This window comes from Symphalangus syndactylus, chromosome 24 (genome assembly GCF_028878055.3).
Source record: "Symphalangus syndactylus isolate Jambi chromosome 24, NHGRI_mSymSyn1-v2.1_pri, whole genome shotgun sequence".
NCBI classification, from domain to species: Eukaryota; Metazoa; Chordata; class Mammalia; order Primates; family Hylobatidae; genus Symphalangus; species Symphalangus syndactylus.
Window position 1 is genome coordinate 46,645,449 of NC_072446.2, and position 25,193 is coordinate 46,670,641.

General features: G+C 46.1%; 1 protein-coding gene across 1 annotated transcript; it reads right to left on the reverse strand.

Moving 5' to 3' along the window:
• Positions 1-864: 864 nt before the first annotated feature.
• PROKR2 (prokineticin receptor 2) lies at positions 865-19,040 on the reverse strand. Its single transcript, XM_055265670.2, has 3 exons — positions 18,582-19,040; positions 15,993-16,458; positions 865-4,716 (listed from the first exon to the last, which is right to left on the reverse strand). Exons 2-3 carry the CDS (start codon positions 16,448-16,450, stop codon positions 4,020-4,022), a joined length of 1,155 nt encoding a protein of 384 aa, XP_055121645.2. The 5' UTR covers positions 16,451-16,458; positions 18,582-19,040; the 3' UTR covers positions 865-4,019.
• Positions 19,041-25,193: the final 6,153 nt, after the last annotated feature.

Sequence of the window (25,193 nt, forward strand, 5' to 3'; positions counted from 1 at the left end):
AGGCAGGAGCACTGGGTGATTCTGGGGTGATTCTCTCTGGTTTCCCTGGAATCCTGGTGTCTCAATTATGATCCCTTAGATTGGATGTGCTCTTGGCCTGCCAGAGGGAGGAACAGTGTCTTCTCTGCAGCTTAAGATTCTGCCGGGAGGCCAGAAACCAGCTGAGGGTCCATTCCTTAGGAGTCAGGAGTGCAGTCCCTGAGTGCAGTTCGCTGCATCAGAGTGAAAATCTTGGGGCAGTATCTTGGCTCCAGCAAGCATTAGCTCTACCCTTAAGCAAGGCATTTCCTCTTGAAACTCAGATCTCCTCACCTAAGAAAGGAGTGAGTTGAATTATATGCCCTCATAAAGCCTTTCCTGGTCTGCGATGTGTGTGTGTGTGTGTGTGTGTGTGTGTGTGTCTGCGCGCGCGCACGCATCCATCCTCTTGAGCCAAAGGAGAGGTAGCTGTTAAGTTGGAAGGATATGTTTCAAAGCCATCATTTTTCCTGTAGAAATAGAACTCACTTTAAGTTTTCTAATTACCTCCTACATGTTACATTCTTTCTCCCTCTTTAAGTCTGGATTGCTTCTCGTGACTGAGGGCCTGAAGCCATCTTTTGATTTCTTCAATTTGTAAAGCAACTTATTTTAAATGTTGAATGCTGATAGAAAAGCCTTTAATAGCTTCATTACAGAGCCATCTTTTTTCTTATTCTGGCTGAGGAAATGGATCTGTTTTGCTAAATGAGATTAATTTTTCAATATATATAATAATAGACATAAGTGTGTACATCTTAGCATATTAAAAGTGTCTTAAGCTTACCATTAATTAGTCTTGAGAAGAAAAGACTAAATACAAGTGTAATTAATTTATTACCAGTTGGAGGGATGAATAGTCACCGAGCAAACAGCAGCTTTCATTGGAACAAACAAGACTGTTTTAGAATGAAGGCATCACATCAGTTCAGGACCACGGTTCTTTGCTTATTTGCACGCATGAATACACTCCGGGGCCATTAGCTTGAAGGATGTAACGGAGAGGAGGCTGATTGATGCTATGAGCTACCACTGTTCTAAAAATGCCTTCAATAAGTTCCTTCTCTGTTTCAAGGTTGGATTGTTTAGGTAGCTATTACTTCACTCATATCTAATATACTAACACGCTTAAAAGATCAGCAGAGAAAGCACTTGAAACCTGTGACTAAATTCCATATGTTAATTATTTAATTGGATAACAACATTACACTTTAATCACTGGAAAATCACAAATACACACTGATATTTACAAAAGTTTTTTCAGTTAAATTTCAATGAAAGGAAGTTGGTATATTCTAGGACAAAAAGGAAAAGGGTGACGAATCCTGCTGACAGACTCAGCTGATACACGGTCCATTCCTAAAGAGTCTCCTGATTTGGCTAAGAGCCAGGATAGAATAATAAATAAAAATACAATTATTATATTTATAGAAATGTACATAACCTAAAATTGTTACTTGCTTGGCTTTGAAATGCATTGTGTAATTTTATAATTTTGTAATTACACAATGCATTTCAAAGCCAAGCAAGGAAGAATTTTTGTAAATCAGAATTAACAGTTTTGCTTAGGCTAATATTATAGTGTGTTCGCATTTTCTTTTCTTTTCCTTTTGAGATGGAATCTTGCTCTATCACCCAGGCTGGAGTGCAGCGGTGCGATCTCAATGCACTGCAACCTCTGCCTCTGGGGTTCAAGCAATTCTCATGCCTCAGCCTCCTGAGGAGCTGGGACTACAGGCATGTGCCAACACGCCAGCTAATTTCTGTATTTTTGTAGAGATGGGGTTTCGCCATGTTGGCAAGGCTGGTCTTGAACTCCTGACCTCGGGTGATCTGCCCATCTTGGCTTCCCAAAGTGCTGGGATTACAGATGTGAGCCACCGTGCCGGCCTGCATTTTCTGAGAGTACAATGATTGGGCTGAAGGTGAGTCTGCTGGGTGGTGATAGAAAGAAACGTTGGTTGAAACTTCAGTCAGAGAAACAAATCAACAAATAATAAAAACAATCAAACAAGCAAACAATTAATTCCTTGTCTATAAAAAATTAGGAATTGGTCAAATATGGATGGGTCAGTCCCAAACCACGTACCATTTGTATAGCTACCACTTCCAAATGAATCAAGAAGAAATGAAGACGTGTACCTACAGTCACCACAAATGTATAATAATAAAAACAGATTCAGAAGTGATATTTATGCAGCGCTAGGGTGCTATTTTGCAACATGCAGGGAAGACTGTCAACACTTCTAAGACCACGGGAATGCTGAGAGTCTTGGGGTCACTGAGAATCTGAGGTTAAATTTCCCAGATTATAACCAAGAACAGGGATCCCTTTTTGGCTCACTGTAGACAAGGTACACTGTGAAGTCTTCAGGAGTCTTTTGTCCAAAGAACAGGGATGAAAAAGTGTGCGTATTTCTCTAATAAATCACAGTGGATGGGGTTTCCAAATAAACTCCCTCCAAATAAACTGTTCAATATCACTTCTCCATTCTTATCGTGTGCACAGTTGAAAAGCACATTCACAAACCATGGCCTCAGTGGGCTCTCCCAACAGTCTTGCAAGGTAGGAAGAGCAGATATTTTCATCATCGCCATTTCATTAAAGCAAAACTGAGACACAGAGAGAAAACATCCTGAGTTTAGGACTTGAGTCTTAGAGTTAGGACCTGAACCCAGGTCTTTGGATTTTAAGTAGAGTTCCTTTTGTAAAAGAGAGAGTGTTCTAGAAAGTGGTCCAGTCCTTAGCAAAATGCCCACAGAGATTATGTTCATTGCCAGTGGCAACCTCCACTTTTTTCTCTGTCGTCTTTCCCCCTGACCCCAGAGCCACTGAAATCCTTTGCACTGAGAAGGCAAAAATTGACACCTCAGCATTACCCATCTCCACCCAAATAAAATGATAAGCTTTCAAGCATCAGTGGGAACGTGATTTTTAGGTTCTTTCCTTTGAAATTACACCATTGTGGATAACCACATAAGGCTGGGCTGACTATAAGAATTTTTTTTTCTTGAAGCCAAAATCCTAGAGAATGCCCTGGGAGGCAGTAGGAGGTGGGTGGGAAAGTTCAGTGTGATAGCTTTAACGCACCTCCCATGATGCTGTAAACCCTGCACTGACAAACATCGTTAGAGTTCCATTGTGTCTAAGAGTCTTCTTCTATAGCCATTTGTTGTTGTTGTTTTGTTTTGTTGTTTGTTTGTTTTTTTCCTGAGACAGAGTCTCACTCTGTCACTCAGGCTGGAGTGCAGTGGAGCAATCTTAGCTCACTGCAACCTCTGACTCCCAGGTTCAAGCTATTCTCCTGCCTCAGCCTCCTGAGTAACTGGGATTACAGGTGCCTGCCACTACGCCTAGTTAATTTTGTATTTTTAGTAGAGACAGGGTTTCACCATGTTGGCCAGCCTGGGTTGAACTCCTGACCTCAAGTGATCCACGTGCCTCAGCCTCCCAAAGTGCTGGGATTACAGGCATGAGCCATCATGCCTGGCCTATAGCCTTTTGATATTCCTGCACTGATAAGATACAGAATTAGGGAAGATGGAGGGTGAACTATCTATATATCTGGAGATAGCTTGGGGACTCCAATAGCTTCTGCCACTTGTTATGTTTTTTGTATGTTTTTGGTTGTAATCAAATCAAATGTTTTTGATTATAGTAGGTGATGAGTAAATGTCAGCTCCTGCTGTCCCTGTCTAATCTCATTGGTATGGTTTACACACAGTACGTGTTCAGTCCATGTCAGTTGTTGCTCCTTGTGTCTAATCTCCTTGTCGGGATTGTGGACACAGTAGGTCTCGAGCAGATATCAGTAAATGTTAGCTGATTTGGTTCATGTCTATTCTCATTGTATGTTACGACTTTGCAGCATTCGGCTTCTTGAGGGCACGGGGGAGGCATGAACACAGATGTCATTTCCCATGCAGCCTATGAACTTGGTTGATGGTGGGTGATGCTCTGAGTACTGGACTGGGGTTTTCAATTGTGTGACACCAGTGGGTCACTTCAGCCTGATACAGTCCACCTCTTCTGTGGCAGGCACCCCGTTGGTTCTGAGGTCAAGGTCGGCACTGGACTTGCTCCCCCGCTGGGAGGGACGCCAGTGCAGCAGCATCATCTTCTTGAAGTACTTCATGGTGTTGTTCTTGACCGTCACGAAGCACACGGTGTTGATCATGCTGTTGCTCATGGCGATGCACTCGACCACGTAGAAGGCAGTGAGGTAGTGCTTTTCCTTCACGAACACGGTGGGGAAGAAGTCACGAACAATGGTGAAACCGTAGAAGGGTGCCCAGCACAGCACATAGGCCGTGAGGATGCACATGAGCACCAGGACTGTCTTCCTGCGACAGCGCAGCCGCTTGCGAATCTGCTCCGTCTGGAACCCAGGGACTGCCTTGAACCAGAGCTCCCGGGAGATCCTGGCATAGCACAGGGTCATGGTGACCACGGGGCCCACGAACTCGACGCCAAAGATGAAGAGGAAGTAGGACTTGTAGTAGAGCTGCTGATCCACTGGCCAGATCTGGCCGCAGAAGATCTTCTCCTGGTTCTTGACAATAAAGAGGACGGTTTCTGTTGCAAAGTAGGCCGATGGGATGGCAATGAGAATGGACACCATCCAGACCAAGGCGATCAGGAAGGAGGCCGTTTGATAATTCATCCGTGGTTTCAAGGGGTGAACGATGGCGAGATATCTGGTGGGGGAGGGAAGCCAACAGTAGTAATGACGAATACTTGGAAATGTTAGTTTGTAACTAACCCCAAACATACACTAAAGCAGACATAGTGGCACAGTGAATCCTCAAGTACTTGTTATCCAGCTTTAACAAGCTTCATCTTATTTTAGCAACATCATTTGGCATAGTGAAGTGTTTTAATGAAAACAGCACAGGCTTTGGGTCAAACAGGCTGAATAAATCCTAGGTTTTCCCCGGATTGGCTTTGGGGTCTGGGATGAATTACTCAATCTCCCTGAGATTTATTTCCTCAAATGCAACCTGGAATAAGATGATACTCACTTTGCAGGGCTACTGTGAACACTAACTATGGCAATTTTTGTAAAATGCTTTGTGTGTAGTAGGTGCTCAATAAATACTTGTGGCCTGTTATTATTCTTAAGCATCCTATTATACCACCTTGGGTTTCCATCTTGTCATTCTGCCCAAGAACATACAATACTCTCAAAGCTCTTCATTCCAAATAGCTGATGGTTTAGGTGAAGGAAGGGCTTGTGGCCCCCAGAAAGAGGTGGGAGCCTTTCTCAGGGCAGTTGGCAAGAACTTGCTTCCCCTCCCATGAGCTGTCATCCTGCATTTCAGAGGCAGGAGAGTCAAGGTGGGCTTGTGGTGAAATCTAAGGACTCTAATGAAAAGTAAATGCCTTGCCCAAGCTCACATCATGCAGGGACCAGAATCCAGGCTCTTGATACAAAGCTTATGCTCCCACCTCCCTGGGCCATCTTGTGCTCAAATGAGGTGTGTGAAGTCACCTTGACACCATAAGTCTTTACCCTTGCCCTTTCCAATGAGCCACACTGTCTTGGAAAGAGACTGGAGCGCTTTGTGGGAAATAAGCTCATTTGTGCGGATTGAATACTTTTTATCCAGAGAGACCTAATGACACCTATTTAGACACCTGGCGCCCTGGCATCATTTCTATGCATCTTATGGTTGGGGTAGGGGGTAGGGGAGGAATGCTTTGGGATAAGGTAGATGAAGATAAGAGGCATGAAGGACAGGGAGGAAACAAATCAATGCTGGAAATGAACGTGTACTTCATACCTGCAGCTTGAGTCAGATGAGAACAAGGGCAGGATGCCGCCTGCTGGGAACAGGCCCCCCCAAAACCTGGCCATAAACTGGCGTCAGGGTAACAATAGGACAAGTGTGGGCTCTGGTTGGTTCCACCTTGGAACTTTTTCACACGGATGATGAGGAGGAAGGAGAGTATAACGAAGTAACAGAAGAGGTTACAGAGCAGGTTTATTTGCCAGCTAAAGCTAAAGCAGCAAAGGAGGGAGAGGTTCATCCCTACTCTTCTGCACCCCCTCCGTATTATTTTGAAGAAAAAGACCCTCCAGATCTTTCTTTTCCAGAAGACACTGGGCAAAAATTAGTTGCCCCAGTGACTGTTCAAACAGCACCTCGAGCGACTGCTCTTAGTTCTATTCAGGCAGGAATTCAGCAACCTAGATGAGAGGGTGATTTAGAGGCTTGGCAGTTCCCTGTTAGAATACACCCCCCAGACCAACAGGGAAATATTACAGCTACATTTGAGCCTTTTCCTTTTAAATTACTCAAATAATTTAAACAAACTATAAATCAGTATGGACCAGGTTCTCCTTTTGTAGTGGGACTGTTAAAGAATGTTGCTGTTTCCAGTCGGATGATTCCTACTGACTGAGACGCTCTTACTCGAGCTGGTCTAACTCCTGCTCAGTTCTTACAATTTAAAACTTGGTAGGCAGATGAAGCTTCCATTCAGGCTGCTTGCAACTCCCAGGCCCAACCTCAAATTAATATAACTGCAGACCAACTTTTGGGGGTTGGCAGCTGGGCTGGTTTAGATGCACAAGTGGTCATGCAGGATGATGCCATAGAACAGCTTAGAGGAGTGTGCATTAGAGCTTGGGAAAAAATCACTTCAAGTGGAGAACAATACCCTTCCTTTAGTGCTATAAAACAGGGACCAAAAGAACCATATGTGGATTTTATAGCTCGGTTACAGGAGTCTCTTAAAAAGGTGATTGCAGATTCGGCTGTTCAGGATAAAGTGTTGCAGTTATTAGCTTTCAACAATGCTAATCCCGATTGCCAGGATGCTCTGAGACCTATCAGAGGCCAAGCACATTTAGTTGATTATATCAAGGCCTGTGATGGTATTGGAGGTAATCTGGATAAGGCTACTCTGCTAGTACAGGCAATGGCAGGACTGAGAGTGGATAAAGGAAATACTCCATTTCCTGGAGTTTGTTTTAACTGTGGGAAGCATGGTCATACTAAAGAAGAATGTGGAAAAAATCAGATCAGCGAGTCAGGCTGCCAGATAGGGGAAAAAAGAAAACTGCTGTGCCCGAAATATGTCCAAAATGTAAAAAAGGAAAACATTGGGCTAATCAGTGTCACTCTACGTTTGATAAAGATGGGAACCCGATTTCTGAAAATGCCATGAGGGGCCTGCCCCGGGCCCCATTCTAAACTGGGGCATTTCCAGCTCAGGCCATTCCCTGACCCCTGTACAATGTCTGTCCCCTGACACAGCTGGTAGTGCTGCAGTAGATTTATGCTGCACAAAAGCTGTGAGTCTTCTGCCTGGGGAACCCCTGCAAAAGGTCCCAACAGGAGTCTGTGGACCCTTGCCAGTGGGGACGATAGGATCACTTCTAGGCAGGTCTAGCTTAAATTTAAAAGGGGTACAAATACATACAGTAGTTGTTGATTCAGATTATAATGGGGAAATTCAAATTGTTATATCTACTTCTGTTCCCTGGGAAGCAGAGCCAGGAGAGCGTCTGGCACAGCTCCTGATTGTGCCATTTGTGGGAATGGGGAAAAGTGAAATTAAATGAACAGGAGGATTTGGAAGCACAAATAAACAAGGCAAAGCAGCTTATTGGGTAAATCAAATTACTGATAAATGTCCTACCTGTGAAATAATTATTCAGGAAAAAAAAATTTAAAGGTTTGGTAGATACCGGAGCGGATATTTCAATCAGTTCTCTACAGCACTGGCTGTCTGCGTGGCCAATTCAACCCACTCAATTTAACATAGTTGGACTTGGTAAAGCCCCTGAAGTATATCAAAGTAGTTATATTTTGCATTGTGAAGGGCCTGATGGACAACCTGGGACTATTCAACCAATTATAACTTCTGTACCTATAAATTTATGGGGGAGAGATTTATTACAACAATGGGGAGCACAAGTTCTAATTCCAGAACAATTATGTAGCCCTCAGAATCAACATATGATGCATGAAATGGGGTATGTCCCTGGTATGGGACTAGGGAAAAATTTGCAATATTTGAAAGAACCGCTTCAAGTGGAAAGACAAAGTTCCCGCCAAAGATTAGGATATCATTTTTGATGGCAGCCATTGTTAAGCCTCCAGAACCTATAACTTTAAAATGGTTAACAGACAAGCCAATTTGAATAGAACAATGGCCACTAAGTAAAGAGAAACTGGAGGCTTTAGAGAAATTAGTTACTGAACAATTAGAAAATGAGCACATAGCTCCAACATTTTCCCCTTGGAATTCTCCAGTTTTTGTAATTAAGAAAAAATCAGGTAAATGGAGAATGTTAACTGATTTAAGAGCCATCAATTCAGTTATACAACCTATGGTAGCATTACAGCCAGGATTGCCTTCTCCTGCTATAATCCCCCAAAATTGGCCTTTGATAGTCACAGGTTTAAAAGACTGTTTCTTTACTATTCCTTTAGCTGAGCAAGACTGTGAACGGTTTGCATTTACAATTACTGCAGTAAACAACCTGCAGCCTTCTAAGTATTTTCATTGTTTTACAGATGGGTTTAATAATGGTAAACCTTCTTATTCTGGCTCAAAAAGTAAAGTTTTCCAGACACCCTATACTTCAGCTCAAAAAGCGGAGCTTGTACCTGTAATTGAGATATTGACTGCTTTTGATATGCCTATTAATGTGATTTCTGATTCTTCATACACGGTTCATTCCACACAGTTAATTAAAAATGCTCAGTTACTATTTCATACAGATAAACAACTGATGACAAAAACAAAAAAGGGAGAGAAATAGGGATTACAGGACAGCCCATACACAACTGAATCTAGCATTATTAACTTTAAATTTTTTGAGCCTGCCCAAAGGCCAGATGTTATCAGCAGCTGAACAGCATCTACAGAAACCAGCTGCAAAGACAGAAGGAGAACAACTGATTTGGTGGTGAGATCCAATAACAAAAAGTTGGGAAATAGGTAATAAAAAAATAACAACTTGGGGTAGAGGTTATGCTTGTGTTTCTCCAGGCCAAAATCAACAGCCGATTTGGATACCATCAAGACACCTGAAACCTTATCATGAGCCAGATGCCAAGGAAGAGATTCCAGGAGGATCCCGAGGACCCCCCAGTTGCAGCCATGTCGAGACTGATGCTGAGGAGGACCCCAACTGTCACAAGCAACACTCGTCGAACACAGCCACCCACTTGGGGACAGATCAAGAAGCTGTCACAGATGGTGGAAGAAAACCTTAGGAAAGTGGGACAACCAGTCACAATGAGTAATTTAATGGTAGCTATGATAGTGGTGATCAACATTGCCATTGAGTATTCCTTCAACAAGGGCTGACACAGAGAACAATTATACTTATTGGGTATATTTATCAATCTTAGCTGGCAATAATGCTTGGATATAATCACTCTATGATGCAGTTACACATGCTTTCTGATCTCAGTATTTACCATAATAAATCTGCTCCTATAATTGAGGCATACCGCCTTCAAAAACCTATTTGTAAACAAAATAGAACCTGGCCAGAAATAATGAACATACTTGTTTAGGAAGATTGCATTGCAGAATAGGTAGACGTGCTGCACAACAACTCCTATGGAATCATTATTGATTGATCCCCTAAGGGGATGTTTAGCTTAAACTGCACCTCTCAGTCTGCATGGCATGGTCACACTATGTTCAGCTGCTCTGAACAAAACAGTCAGATGGTAGAAATGGCAAGAAGGATGGCAAGAGTTCCTATTATCTGGAACCGTGGTGGTATAGTGACACCTCAACCTCAAATGATATGTCCCGCTGTAGAAGCTAAACATAAAGATTTGTGGAAACTATTAATAGCTCTTAATAAGATCAAAATTTGGGAAAGAATAAAAGAGCATCTAGAAAGACACTCTACAAACTTGTCTTTGGATATTGCAAAATTAAAGAACAAATATTTAAAGCATTCCAGGCACACCTGACCTTAATGCCAAGAACTGGAGTGCTTAAAGGAGCTGCAGACAGATTAGCAGCTAGTAACCCATTAAAATGGATAAAAACACTTGGAAGCTCTGTGATTTCAATGATGATTGTGCTTTTAATCTGTGTTGTTTGTCTTTGTATAGTCTGCAGATGTGGATCCTGACTCCTGTGAGAAGTAGCTCACCATGACAAAGCTGCCTTTGTTTTAGCGATTTGCAAATCAAAGAAGGGGGACATGTTGAGAACAGGTCCCTCAAAACCTGGCCATAAACTGGCCCCCAAACTGGCTATAAACAAAATCTCTGCAGCACCGTGATGTGCTCATGATGGCCATGATGCCCACGCTGGAAGGTTGTGGGTTTACCAGAATGAGGGTAAGGAACACCTGGCCCGCCCAGGGCGGAAAACTGCTTAAAGGCGTTCTTAAACCATAAACGATAGCATGAGTGATCTGTGCCTTAAGGATGTGCTTCTGCTGCAGATAACTAGCCCAACCCATCCCTTTATTTTGGCCCATCCCTTCATTTCCCATAAGGGATACTTTAAATCTAATATCTATAGAAACAATGCTAATGACTGGCTTGCTGTTAATAAATACGTGGGTGAACCTCTGTTCAGGGCTGTCAGCTCTGAAGGCTGTAAGACCCCTGATTTCCCACTTCACACTTCTATATTTCTGTGTGTGTGTCTTTAATTCCTCTAGTGCTGCTGGGGTAGGGTCTCCCTGACTGAGCTGGTCTCAGCAGCCGCCTGTAGAAAATTCTATCCCACTTACCTTTCCTTTGTGACCAGACCCTTTAGTCACTCTTTCCAAGTCTCTAACTGGACTAAAAAGGCCTTCTGTCATGTTATTTCTCCCTGTCCCTGCCAATATTTCTGCCACAAAGTTGTTTTATCTTCTCTTGCCTGCCCCCTGCCTGCTAGTGGCTCTGATCCATTGAATTGCATTAGAGGAGATACCAAAGCAGTATGGCTCTCCCCAGCTTTTGACTTTCTGAAGATCTAGGATGAAGCTGGATCCTACCCCAACCACTGGCTGCACCCTAGCTAGGTGTATTAATATGCACAGTGGTTGCTGGGGTTCTTCAGCCATGCATGTGATCTGGCCTTGCCAATTTAACCTGCATGACCTGCTTGCGTGGTACAAGGCTCACAGGGCTGGAGAGTGGAACAAATGGGCAGGCCCATTCTTGATAGGGGCAGGGACATCTCACAATCACTGACTCTCCATGATGACTGAGTGAATTAGTCTCCTATTGCTGCTTGTAACAAATTACCACAAACGTAGTGGCTTGAAACAACCCAAATGTTATGGTTTTGGAGGTCAGAAGTTTGACATGGTTTTCACTGTGCTAAAATCAAGATGTTGGCAAGGCAGCATTTCTTTCTGGAGGTTCTGATGGGGAGAATCTATTTTTGTTGCCTTTTCTAGGGATGCCAGCATTCCAGGGCTGATGACTTCTTTCCTTTTCAAAGCCAGCAAGGGTCAATCAAGTTTCTTGCATTGTATCACTGACGCAAACTCTTCAGCCTCCCTCTTCCACAGTTAAAGATCTTTGTGATTTCATTGGGTCCACCCAGGTAATCCAGCATAATTTCTATATTTTAAGATCAGCTGATTAGCAACCTTAATTCCATCTGCTACCTTAATTCCCCTTTGGCATGTAATGTAACGTGTTTATAGATCCTGGGGATTAGGATGTGGTTATCCTTGGGTGAGGGACATTATTCTGCCTCCCATACTGAGTCGAAAGGCCTTAGATAATGCAGAACAAATTCACAACTTTATAGCTCTCTCTCAATCTGGCTTCATCCTAAAAAGTATTTCAATAACCCATGCCAAAGGGAATTTCCACATTTCTCCTTATTCTGTTGTCAATTCCTAAATTCTCATTCTTTTTCCTCCAATAACATCTTCCTCACTGTATGATGTTCCAAAATTCAGAGTTGTCATCAAGTAAATCAGAAAGCAATAACACTGGCCTAGGAGTTATTCAGAAGACCTGGATTCCAGCTGTGTACCTGGACTCAAACTGTGCACTTCAATAAGTCACTTTTGATTGGGGGACTTAGTTTCTTCATCTGTGAAGTGGGGATAATTAATAGCATCACTGACAATCTCTAAGGCTTTTTGTCATGCTCTGAGAAGATAAACCTACAAGAGGGATGTTGAAAGCTATTGCACATTGTTTAAGCTAATCATTTCCTATGACTCATTCATTTGCAAGAGGGACACCTGCAAGGTCTTTGTTTTCATCTGTCTGCTTGGATGTGTTTCTTGAGGCCAATCCTTTCCTTCTAGGGTCTCTATGACTTGAAATAGCACCTCTTCTGGGCTTCTCTCTGGATGTACCTGGCTGTGGCACATGGAAACAGCATTGGGTGGCCCTTCTGATATTTCTTTGTAGTAGGACATGGCGGCCTGTGCTTCTCCCACCCTATGTGTGTTAGAGTACACAGGCCTATCTAATTCTGGGATTGACTTCTCCAAAATCAGCATCATCAGGGCAAAGGTGAGAGTTTGGCCATCCATCTTTCTTAGCATTTTGCTTTATTTTTTTCAATTAGTTTAGAACCTGATTGGAGAAGAGGATCCTTACCCTTTCTCCCTATCCTACCACCTGCCACCTGTACAGCATTTTCAGAGCAGCCCTCATCAATGACTTATGGGGAGCTGGTGTATAAATACCCCAGCTCCCTCCTACCTCCCACCTCTGGAAGAACTCTCTGTAGAGCTGTGATCTATGCTGGCTCTACAAGTCCCTCAGCAGGAATATGCTCTAGTTGCCCACAGTGAAAGCTTGCTTAATTACTTCTTGGGTGTTACCTGCACATAAATCTTTGTCTCAGAGTCTGATATGGGAGTAACCCAAGCTAAGACACAGATATAAGTCCCTGTGCTAAGCACTGCGGAGAAAGATAGAAAACATAGTTATTGTGCTTAAAACACGTTGTCTTCTGGAAAATACTATCAGTATCTCCATACATAGCATGAATTTAGAAAGACAGCAAATTAAAGATTGATATCAGATTACAAGGGCCCTGGAGTGCTAGGCTCAGGATTTGACATGTATTCTGTAAGCACTTGAATTTCTAGATATTTTGTAAGCAATGAAATGTTTCAGGAAGATCCATCAATGATGATATTCCTATGCTTAATATGGATGAGTATGGATTTCAGGGAACAGTCAGGAGCCCCTGGGGAGTGAAAAGACAGGTTAGAAGAGCATTATAATGGCCCAGCTATGACTTGCTAAGAGATAAAGCTGGAAGGAGAGCTGCCATGACTTGGTGTCTTGCTGAACACATGGGGTGGGGTGAGTGGAGGTAGGATAGGGAGAAAGGGTAAGGATGATGGTAACTTTTCCCTGCTTGGATGGCTGAGAGAATGATGGAACTGCTGATGGAGCTGGGAAGCTGGTTGGGGCAGAGTTGGTTTGGGGTGGAAAAGGACCCACTCTGTTGTCTGTGGTGTTGTAACAAGGCGATTGCTTCCCAAGAAACTCCAATGCTACAAAAAATGAAACCAAACCAAACCAGCATTATAAAGACAAAGGTTTCAGTGGGACAAGGGGAATGGGAACAGTACTTACTTTCTGTGATGGTTAATATTGATTGTCAACTTGATTGGACTGAAGGATACAAAGTATTGATCCTGGGTGTGTCTGTGAGGGCATTGCCAAAGGAGATTAACATTTGAGTCAGTGGGCTGGGAAAGGCAGACCTACCCTTAATCTGGGTGGGCATTATCTAATCAGCTGCCAGCTTGGCTAGAATATAAACAGGCAGAAAAATGTGAAAAGAGAGACTGACCTAGCCTCCCAGCCTACATCTTTCTCCCATGCTGGATGCTTCCTGCCCTCAAACATTGGACTTCAAGTTCTTCAGTTTTGGAACTCGGACTGGCTCTCCTTGCTTCTCAGCCTGCATATGGCCTATTGTGGGATCTTGTGATCATGTGAGCTAATACTTACTAAACTTCCATATATATATATATATATATATATATATATATATATATATATATATATATATTTTCCATTAGTTCTGTCCCTCTAGAGAACCCTGACTAATACACTCTCACTTTAGTGAGCATCAGAATCACTCAAGGAATTAGATAAAAACGCAGATTCCTGGGACCTTGCCCAAGGGATTCCCATTCAAGACGGTGGGGTGGAGCCCAGGAATCTGACCTTGCATCTTTTGAGATAGAGTTTCGCTCTTGTTACCCAGGCTGCAGTGCAATGGTGCAGTCTTGGCTCACGGCAACCTCCACCTCCCAGGTTCAAGCGATTCTCCTGCCTCAGCCTCCCAAGTAGCTGGGATTCCAGGCACCTGCCACCACACCCAGCTAATTTTTGTATTTTTAGTAGAGAAGGGGTTTCACCATGCTGGCCAGGCTGGTCTCAAATCTCTGACCTCAGGTGATCTGCCTGCCTCAGCTTCCCAAAGTGCTGGGATTACAGATGTGATTACAAAGTGCTGGGATTACAGATGTGAGCCACCACGCCCAGGCTGACTTTGTGTCTTTCTATCAAATGATACTTTGCACCATTTTCTCTGGAGAATTTTGTGCAGTTGGTTGATAGGTACACATTTCATAAGGGATGGTTTCAGGGCTGGAGAGCCTGAGTTGTAGTAAAATCGTTTTTCCTGCAGGAATTATGTTATACAAAGGAAGGAGGATGCTTCCTACACCCATCTGTGTATTTTATTACCAAAATGAAAAATATTAAACTGGTTGAATAAAGAGAACAAATCTAAGCAGCACTGAGAACAGGGGAAAAATTTAAGAGTTGAAAAGATGAAAGGAAAAAAGATGACTAAGCAGATCATCCTAATGAGCGCAGCTTACGATGGTGGACAGCAACCAAGAGAAGGTGACCACTGCCCCCTCGAACAGAGCCAGTGATGGTCTGATGCTGGCCTGCAACTGTGCACATAAACAAAATGTGTGTAAGGTTGTCATAAACTGCTATTACACATTTTACTTTATAATTTTAAAATAGAGCAAGGGCTGGTGACGAGGAATAAGTTCTAGTGTTCTACAGCTCTATAGGGTGAATATAATTAACACAATTTATTATATAATTTCCAAGTAGCCAGAAGAGTGGATTTTAAATGTTTCCAACACAAAGAAATGATAAACATTTGAGGTGATGGATATGCTAATTACCTTGGTTGATCATTACACATTGTACACATATATGCATAGAAATATCACTCTGTATGCCATAAGTATTTACAATTATTATGTGTCAATTAAAAATAATCAAAGCAAAAAATAAAATAATAAATACATAAAGGAAAGGAAAAAATAAAATAGAGCAAGGACTTCTGGAATATCTCATGCAAATGTATGCAAAGGAGCACACCAACGTATGCAGAAAAGCAAAAGCAAGCGTGTCCTTTCCTCTTTTGTACAAACAAACCCTGTTATCTTATTTTAAAATTAGCTCTCCAACAAAGTCTATCAGAAACAACAGCACATACGGTATGATTTCTTTTTTATGACGTTAAAGAACAGGTGAAACTGAACTGTAATGATATAAATCAGATTGGTGGTTGCCTGGTGGGGGAGGATTGACTGGTGAGGAGCACAGAAGGTTCTCTAGGTGATGGACATGTTTCACATCTCCACCTGGAGGGTGGCTACAGGAAAAGCCTGGTACGTGTTTTCCTGACTGGAAGCTGCCCTAGTTAACTCTCATGTGGCTTCTAGGTAGTAGTTGCCTGCCCTTTCTGCTTTCTCTTTGTGTTGATGCCACACACTGTCATGTGGCATGCCTGTATCTGAAGCATATGTGGCATCTGGGGGCATGGCCCAGAGATGGGCCACTCAGAAGCCCCAGTCTTGCTCACATCTGGGGGAACAGAACACAACTGGAGAAACAAGATCTCCTCTTGCCCTCCAAAGATTGGTGAGCATTCCTATCTGGAGCAATGCCAGCCTGTCAGAGCCTAAATGGGGAAAGAGACAGCCTGGCCCAGCCCCACCACTCACCCCACCCACCATCCTCACCTGTCAATGGCGATGGCCAGCAAGGCATTGGTGGAGACATAGAGGGAGACGGTGCGCAGGTAGTTGACGGAGGCACAGAGCACGTGGCCATGCTCCCAGGAGAGCTGCCGTACCACGTAGTAGTCCATCTCGAAGGGGCAGCAGATGATGGCCACCAGGAAGTCGGAGACAGCCAGGTTGGCAATGAGCAGATTGGTGAGGTTGCGCAACTTCTTATAGCGGGTGAGGGCAGCGATAAAGACAAAGTTACCGATGCCGCAGACCAGCATGATGCCTGCCAGTGCAATGCCAATGACGATCTTGGCTGCGAAGAAGGTCTGGGTCTTGGTCATGTCCTCATCCTCATCCATAGGGAGGTCATAATCACCGTAACTGAAGTTAAAGGAGAGGGAGGAGGCATGGTCTTGGGGTGGATTAAAGTTGGGTGTGAAACTGGTGTTTCCATTCTGGGCTGCCATGGTGATGTCTGCAAGAAAAGTGGTGTGAGGGAGGCGCGAGGGGTGAGGGTCCAGACCTTCTGCTCTTTCAGGGTCAGTGAGCCTAGCACCCTGCCCACATCCCTGGGGAGAGTTGACTCCCCGTCCTGGATCCTGGAAGGAGGCACAACCAGTGGGCAACATGCAGGAGAACATCTGCTCACATTCCCTGAGTTCCCCAAGTGTAGGCCAACCAGACCCACTGCCTAACCAGATGGAACTACCCAGGATGCGGGGAGAGGAGACCTGAGATCTGTAAGTTGGGAAACCCTCCGTGGCTGCCCAGCTGTGGGGAAGGATGGCATAGGATGGACTGGACTCTCCAAAACTCTCAAGAAGAATGTGCATCTTTGCCCTTTGCCCAGGGGCCGGGGCCTCTTTGTCTGCCCAGTCACATCCTCCAGCCCCCAACACATCAGTTCCCACAGGGGCTTCTGGAAGGTTTCCAAGGCTGCTCCCAGGAGCTGGCCAGGCTCCTACAGCTGTCACAACTTTGTAGCACCTGTTGGCCAGGGACAATGAAGCAGGAGGGCCAGGATGCTGCGGGGTCTTCTCTCCAAAGCAGGACACTACTCCCTCTGTACTGACCAAGCCATAGACTTGGAAATCACCAAATTCATTTTCACATGGACAGACTGAGTCACCCTGGGCCAGTGATTTATGCTCTCTGAGTCCTAATCTTCCTGTAAACCAAATTCCTGCTGCCCAGTCCAGTGCCTGGTGCATAGCGGGGGCTGGACAGACATCTGTTGAGTGCATGACCAGGACGCTGTAGGTGGAGGAGGCGGTGGTGGGGTGGGGGAGGGGAATTCCCCTGCTGCTCCCCTGTTCTTTGGGAACCTGCTGGAGAAAGAAATCCTCTGCCGCCCTTCCCACCCTACTCCAACTTTGGATCTGCTCTCTGACCTCCTTCACTTGGCCCTAGTTCTCCACCCAGAGTCAACCCTGCCTGAAAGGTACCATGTCCTGTCACCAAGGTCTCAAAATAGGGAATACAGTCTCTGAAGCCCTGAGTCCGCAGGAGATAGGGCACCCCAGGGTACAAGGCTTCACCGAGGGGCTGGAAAAAGAGCCCAGACCCCAACACCTATAGAAAGGGGCCCTGGCTGTCCAGCTGTGAGTGGCCTTCCCCTCGCCTCTCAGCACACCTGGAAACGACTCCACATGTGGGCGCCGCGGGATCATGGGTAGCAAGGAGATGACCCAGCTGAACAATGCATTTGGTCCACTCCTGCGAGGGGAGGAGAACGCCGAGGGACAGGAACTGCGCGCCAGCCAAAGACACCCTAACCTGGGGTGCGCCCGCCAGCTGCTTTCCCAAGGTGAAAACCTCCAAGAGGCGAGATGCCAATCCCAGTGGCGTCCACACCGGGAGGTGTCTTCTCTCCAGGTCGCCCCTCCGTCTCATGCGACACCCCAATCCCCGCAGCCTCTGCTCAGCCTGGGACCAAGAATCGGGAGTCCTACCCCTCCTCGGCTTTCCAGCCCCCTAACCCAAGACGAGAGGGCGCGCGCCCGGGCTGGGACAGGTCCCAGCCGCATTTTCGTAGATTGCACTCCCCGCCCGGGAGAAACCCGTTCCAGCAGCCCCCTTCCCGCCCCATCAACGCGGCCGCGCGGTCGGCGTCTAGAGGCGACATCCTGGCAAGGACAGGAATCAAGTCAGAAATTCAGGCTCGAGAAGCAAAGGCTGCGGGGCCTCCTGGCTGGAAGAAAACGGCGGGTGGGTGGAGGATGCGGTGCGCGGGAATTTCCCGAAGGACGCTTGCTGTTTTCTGCTCACCTTTCAGGAAGGTGGCCCTCTACCTGCACCCTCCCCTGCAAATTGGAGCTCGCCCGCGAGCTCAGCTACCCGCTGGTTCCCTCCGCCCGCGCCCGCACCCGCACACCACAGGCTCCGCTTACCGTCCCCTACCCGGTCCTAGAGGGCCCAGAGGGGATCTTCTGAAACCAACTCGCCTGCTTCGAGCCAGCCCCGACGCATATCTCGAGAGTGGCGGGAGGCAAAGCAGCCAGAATGCCCGAGAAAAAAGTGGGCGTCAGAGGCCCTTGTCCTAGCGACTCCTCCACCGCACCGACTGAGTCCCGGGACTGCAGGGATCTAAGCCCTTACCTGCCTCGGCGCCTCCTTTCTGTGCGCCCTGCGGCTCCGGAAGCCGGACCGAGGGTCACAGGGTGGCTGGGCGCGGGCGGGCCGCTCAGTTTTCGCCTAGAGGACCCGGACTTGCACTTGCAGCAGAGCCGCTGCGTGGGGGATGTCCCTCTTTTTTCCTCGCCCTGGCGGGCTCCTCTGGCGTGTCGCGGTCTCTGGGTTCCAGCTGGAGTTGGCGCTCCGCCCCCACAGCTCTTACCGGCGTCTCAGACCTGTGCGCCCCGCCCCGCGCTGGACTCCGCCCCGGGGTCCCCCCCTGCCTCCAGGCCGAGGGTGGGTGCCCAGCTCCCGCACCCCACCGCGTGCTCTCGGGCTGGTGCGTCCAGGGCGCGGGCACCGTAGCTCCGGCCGCGCTGACGCGAGTCCCCGGGCAGCGGGGGCAGCCTCTCGCACGGATTTCAGCGCATTCGCATCCCGTCTGAATCGGACCACACAGTAGCCGGGTTTCGACCCTGCGCTTGGGAACAGTGAGCACCGCCCTCTGCCGCCAGCCGTGGCACCGCACCCATGTCGCGCGCGCAGGAGGGGAGAGTCCTGTCTTCCGGAGGTGCCCAGTGCCAGCGTCCGCGCCCACTAGAAGGTGACCCTTTCAAGGAAAGCCCAGCTCCGACGAGTGCGGTGTGGGCCTTTGGGGATGGCGGTCAAGGAGGAGGCCCCCAGGAGGAAGCTGGGGATGGGGGCAGTTTGCCCTGCTCAAAGCCCCTGAAGTCCTCACCCAAACTTTGCGATGACCACCACTATTAGATTCCATGGCCGTATAAAGACAATCCCAGGAGTGCCTCAGCCCATCTGTCCGGAGAGTCCGGAGCCCTTCACTTTGCTTCTGACAGGTTCGAACTCCTCCCACGACCTCCCTGGTTAAACACAGGAATTGCCCATTCAAATGACTGGTGCCCAGGAAGCTCTGGGCGTACAGGATTGAACCTGTGGCAGGACCCTGAAGGTCTAAAAAGGTGTTCCCCGTCGTTAAACCTCAGCCAGCGGATTATTGGCAGGTGGGAACATGGACTCCACTTTGTCAAAGCTTCCCACTGTTTTCAAGAGAATCTGGAATTTGAGAACTTTAAAAATACTCTTTGGGTTTGTTAAAGCAAAAATCTTGTTTTGGCCAAAGAGGACCTGTCTCAGACTGAACACAGTCCACAGGGCTGCCAATTAAAAATTTTTGGGTAAATGAACTTCAAACTCCTTCAGGTTGTGACATTCTGTGATTCTGTCTTTCCCACCTTAAGTGGAACTGACCCCACTCTCCCCACCTCTTAGCATCTCTCCCACATGATCAAAGGCAAGAGAGCCAGCTGTTTGCTTTTCTCCTGGGGAGGGGCTGCGATTGGGCAGGTGTTCTACATGCTCAGGGCAACCTCCAGATACGGAGGCAAAAGAAGCTCTGTTGCTTGAGCGGGGGAGATGATGGGGTGGCCAGTTGTATGCCCTGGACACATTCTTTGGGATAATGCATACTTACCAACTTCAGCTAGAGGCTTCTTCGCTCATGGACCATGCCTGCCCTACTCAATGGGGGCAAACAGACCCCTGGGACCATCTGCCCGCGGGTGCTTTCATGGAATCCTCTGAGATGAGTTAAGGCATGGTTGCTTCCACACAGATTTGGCAACCCACAGATGTCGTTGTAGTAACTCCAAGTCCTGACCACCCTCAGCAGAGTAGGAGCTTTTTCTGGGGATGGACATGTGGTCCCCAGGGAGACAGTGGGTGCTTAGAAAACAGTGCAACAGAGTGCCATGGGGAGTTGTCTTAGTTTGGGATTCCCCCAAGGAGACTCCCAGACAAAGACCTGAGTGCAGGTAGTTTATTGGGAGTGGATCCTGGGAAGCACACACAGCTGGAGAGGAAGTGAGGCAGGGAAGGGAGAAGGGCCCATACACGATGTGCTAACAAGCAGGGTGCCACTGAGGCTCACTCCAGTTGACCTGCAGACTGTGTAGAACATGCCTCATGGTTGTTTACCGCAGCACAGGGAGGCTGGACATTCAGCCATCAATTCCTACCTCCCACTGATGGACAGATTCCCTGAGGGCCAGAATTTCCCTCACTTTTGAGTTGTGTCCCGGTGTGGTGCAGAAAGCCCAAGGCTGAAAAGAAGAGCTTCAGGCCTTGGGTGGGAGGTGTCATGGTGCCTGGAACTGCATCTGCAGGTGAGCAGAGGAGATTCTGGGCAGGTCGTCACTCTCACATCTGCTACAGGAGGGCAGCAGAGGGACATTCCCTTTAATGAGGCGGGCAGGAGCCATACTTCCGCTGGAGTTCATAGACTGAACTGGGTGTGAACCCAGAGAAACTGGGTGGGCTGAGTGGGATTTTGAGAGGGGCTGGAGACTGCATTATGTACTCGGAGGCAACTTACATCCCGACGTGAGCTCACAAAGCTGGCAAGAACTGGGGAAATGGAGATGACTTAGATGAAAATTATTAACGGATTTCCCCTTCTAGTCAGAGATTTCTCTAATTGCAATCCCAAAGTCTCTTCTTGTCTCTGAAAGGATCTTCTCTCTGAAGTCTTTGTGGGTGAGAGAGGCTTAGCTGAACTACATGATAAAGTGCTGAGGGAGGGGAAGAGGCAAAGGGGAGGAAAGAAAATCCATGCAGGCTGGAGTTGCTGCAGAGCCTCAGGGGAGGCGCTATCTACAAACAACTGGATGTGAGGAAAGTGGATGAGGTAAGGATACTTTGATACAGGGCCAGAAGATTATATGTTTGAATCCACTCAAGAGACACAAATAATAAAAATTTAACAGGTGTAATATTTCGACAACATTAAATCTGAATGTTTTTTATTATTCCCCCCACGAATCCCATTCCATGGCAGCTACTCCGCTAGTATAAATCCAGGAAATTGGAGTGGGTTAACACCGTCTCAGAATAACATCTCTCAAAGATACTCCCTAAAAGTGAGGGTTGAATTGTTGGGTCAGCCTGAGATTGCCAGATGGAACCACATTTAGGATCCCCTCTCCCACTGCACTACTCAGAATATGTGTCAGTGTGTTTATAAAGGGGACAGAGAACTCAGGGTTTGTCAGGTAAATTTGATTTTCAGATAATTTCTTTTAAATTATTTTTATTACTTGTTTATTTACTTATTTATTTTTTAGAGACAGGGTCTCAATCTGTCACCCAAGCCGGAGTGCAATAGAATAATCATAGCTCACTGCAGCCTCAAACTCTCAGGCTCAAGCGATCCTCCCACTTCAGGCTCCTGAGTAGCTGAGACTACAGTCTCGAGTCACTGCATTTGACCCCAATTTTATTTTTATTTTTATTTTTACTTTTTTGGGGCAGGGCCTCTCTCTGTCACCTAGGCTGGAGTGCGCTAGTGTGATTATGGCTCACTGCAGCCTGGACTTTCCAGACTCAAGCAGTCTTTCAGCTTTGGCTTCCCTAATAGTTGGAAATACAGGTGCCCACCATCACGCCTAGCTATGTTTTTTTAATTTTTAGAAACAAAACAAAACAAAAACAAAAACAAGAAATGAAGTCTTGCCATGTTGCCCAGGCTGGTCTGGAATTCCTGGGCTCAAGCGATCTTCCTGTCTCGGCCTCCCAAAATGCTGAGATTACAGGCATGAATCACAGCACCTGGCCCCCAAATTACTTTTGACATTTGAATTATGTTTCTTGAAAGTGACTCCTTTTTAAGACAAAGCCACATGGGTCTTCAGGTTTATAAAGGTTTTATATGTAAACTTTTTTAATTGTAAAGAAATGAATACAGATTCTCTGGAGCTTGATTTGCCAATACATATTAAAAAGCCTTGAGGCTGGGCAGAGTGGCTCATGCTTGCAATTCCAGCATTTTAGGAGGCCAAGGTGGAAGGATGGTTTGGGGCCAGGAGTTTGAGACCAGCCTGGGCAACATAGTGAGACCCCGTTTCCACAAAAAATTTTTTTTAATTAGCTGGGCATTGTGGTAAATGCCTGTGGTCTCCACTACTTGGGAGGCTGAGGTGGAATCACTTGAGCCCAGAAGTTTGAGGCTGCAATGAACTATGATCGTGTCACTGCACTCCAGCCTGGGCAACAGAGTAAGATCCTGTCTCAAAAAAAAAAAAAGTCTTAAAAATGTACCTCCCTTAATCTTTAATCCAGAAATTCTATTTTTATGACTTTATTCTATGGAGATAACGAATGAAGGATATTGATAGTATTATTGTTTAGGATAACAAGAAATTGAAAACAACACTATTCTCAAGAAAATGACCTCAAGTGATTTTTGTGCGTTTCTGTGTGTCTCTCCAGGAGTAATTAATCAGCAAATCAAGAATGTGCCCTTGTTATTGACTGCAGATATATTGTTAGGTAAACTTTTTAACTTTGAAAGTAAATGTAATTAAACTCTATGAATCCTAGGTGGAAAAGGCAAAGCTTAATTAATGGCTCAAGGTGCATCGGCTCTGGCACTACATTTCCTTCCATCCAGCTGGCTTTCATGGGGGTTCTGCAAAGTGACTCTGTAGGATACACCTGCTGACTCACCTGGCCCAGGTATTTTTCCCTCTTTGGCTTCCGTCTGCCTCTAGGGGAGGAATGTGATAGTCAAGACTGAGACAAGATATCAGGGTTAGTGCCCGCCAGCCATGCTCCCCGTCTATGGAGAAAGACTCAAGAAAAAGGTAAGCTTACGTGAAAGCTAGAGAGCTTTTGGTCAGAAATTTGTAATTGCTGTTAAAACTGTTTCAAGAAGTTTTCTGAGCCCTCAGAGAGAGGTGGTGGTAGGAGGAAGATGGGATGAGAGAGCAAAGTTCTTGCAAGAAGCAGCTTCTCGATGCACTCAAAACTGGATTCTGTGATGGCGAGTTTAGTTAATGAAATCCCTTCGTGGAAATGACCTTGTTCACTGGCAGGGCAGATGAAGGGCAGGACGGTGCTTTAACTAATAAGAAGGACTGAGGCTTCCACGTTCAGATCCATGTTTGGTAGATTATAGAAAGGGTTTACTTTTTTTGTTTGTTTGTTTGTTTGTTTGAGATGGAGTCTCGCTCTGTCGCCCAGGCTGGAGTGCAGTGGTGTGATCTCGGCTCACTGCAAGCTCCACCTCCAGGTTCACCCCATTCTCTTGCCTCAGCCTCCTGAGTAGCTGGGACTACAGGTGCCCGCCACCACGCCCGGCTAATTTTTTGTATTTTTAGTAGAGACAGGGTTTCACCTTATTAGCCAGGATGGTCTCGATCTCCTAACCTTGTGATTCGCCTGCCTCAGCCTCCCAAAGTGTTGGGATTACAGGCGTGAGCCACTGCACCTGGCCAGAAAATGTTTAGTTTTATAAGGAGGCACTGGGTATCAATTTATGCTAAGCCTCATCTTCTCTGGCTTGTCCTCTTCCAGCTGAAGACCCTCTATCCAGGTGTTCATATGCTGTCTTGCCTTGAGCTCAGGAAAGGATGAAAACCCCCTCCTTCACCTGAGGTCAGGGGCAGAGGGATTTGGGAGCACTCAGGTGGAAAAAATTCACATAGTTTAGACATTTGGAAAGTAAAGAGTCAAATTCTTTGCCCGCTTTCCACAATGCACCCTGAGAGGTGACCCAGTTACCTGGACTTTACTACATAAGTTCCAGCGCAAACAAAACGGGCTTTGGGTATGCTTGGGCTCATTATGGGAGGAGTCAGGAGAGAGAGAAGGCCATTTTCACTATGAGCAACATAGAGCTCTGAGTTAATTAACTTGAATATTTTGAAAAACGTGACTTTGGCTTGTGCCCTGAGGTGTCTTGGGTTGGATTCCCCTAAAAGCAGATCTTGAGTCAAAGATTTGAGTCCTGATGTTTATTGTTGTGGGGCGGGGAGTGGGGTTAGGGTTTACATCCTGAGTCTACAGTCATGGGTTGGGGCAGTTCACCCCACTCACGATGGGTGGGTGCTGCAAAGTGACCTGCAAAGGGCACAGATGTGGGGAGAGATGAAGAATGGGGCCAAATAATGCAATATCCCCACTTAGCTCCCGCATCTTGGATCCAGAGCTGCCTGCCTTGCTCCTTCAGCATTGCTCTGATTCTGTGAGCCACCTTATGGCTTCAATAATTTCTCTTTTTAACTTCATTTTCTCAGAACTGAATTCTGTTGCTTACTATCAGGGAATCCTAACGGATCCAGATTCAGACAGGTTAAGTTTTAAATGTCACACAGCTGGTGGGTGGCAGAGTTGGGATTCAAACCAGACTTCAAAATCTAGGCTTCTTCTACTGCACTAACTTGAATGAAATCTTCCTGCCTCAGGAGGAGTGTGGTATTGAAGCAAGAACTGGAAAAAAATGGGAGAGGAATGAATAAGCTTCCCAAGACCCACACTTGCCCCTGGGGCCAAGGGCATTGCAGCCCAGATGGCCTGGTATTGACAGACTGTAATGGCGGCTCTCAAACTGGTGTGTGTTTTGAGACCTTTTTCAAAATACACATGCCTTGGCCCCATGCCGGGAAATTCTTATTCCACTCATCAATAACACTTTCTTGGCTTCTTTGAGTATTCATTCTTTACCAAGTTTCCTACCAAAAAAAAAAGGAAAACTAAAAACACTCTGATGGAAATCATTGACTAGAAGAAATGGACCTTAATGAA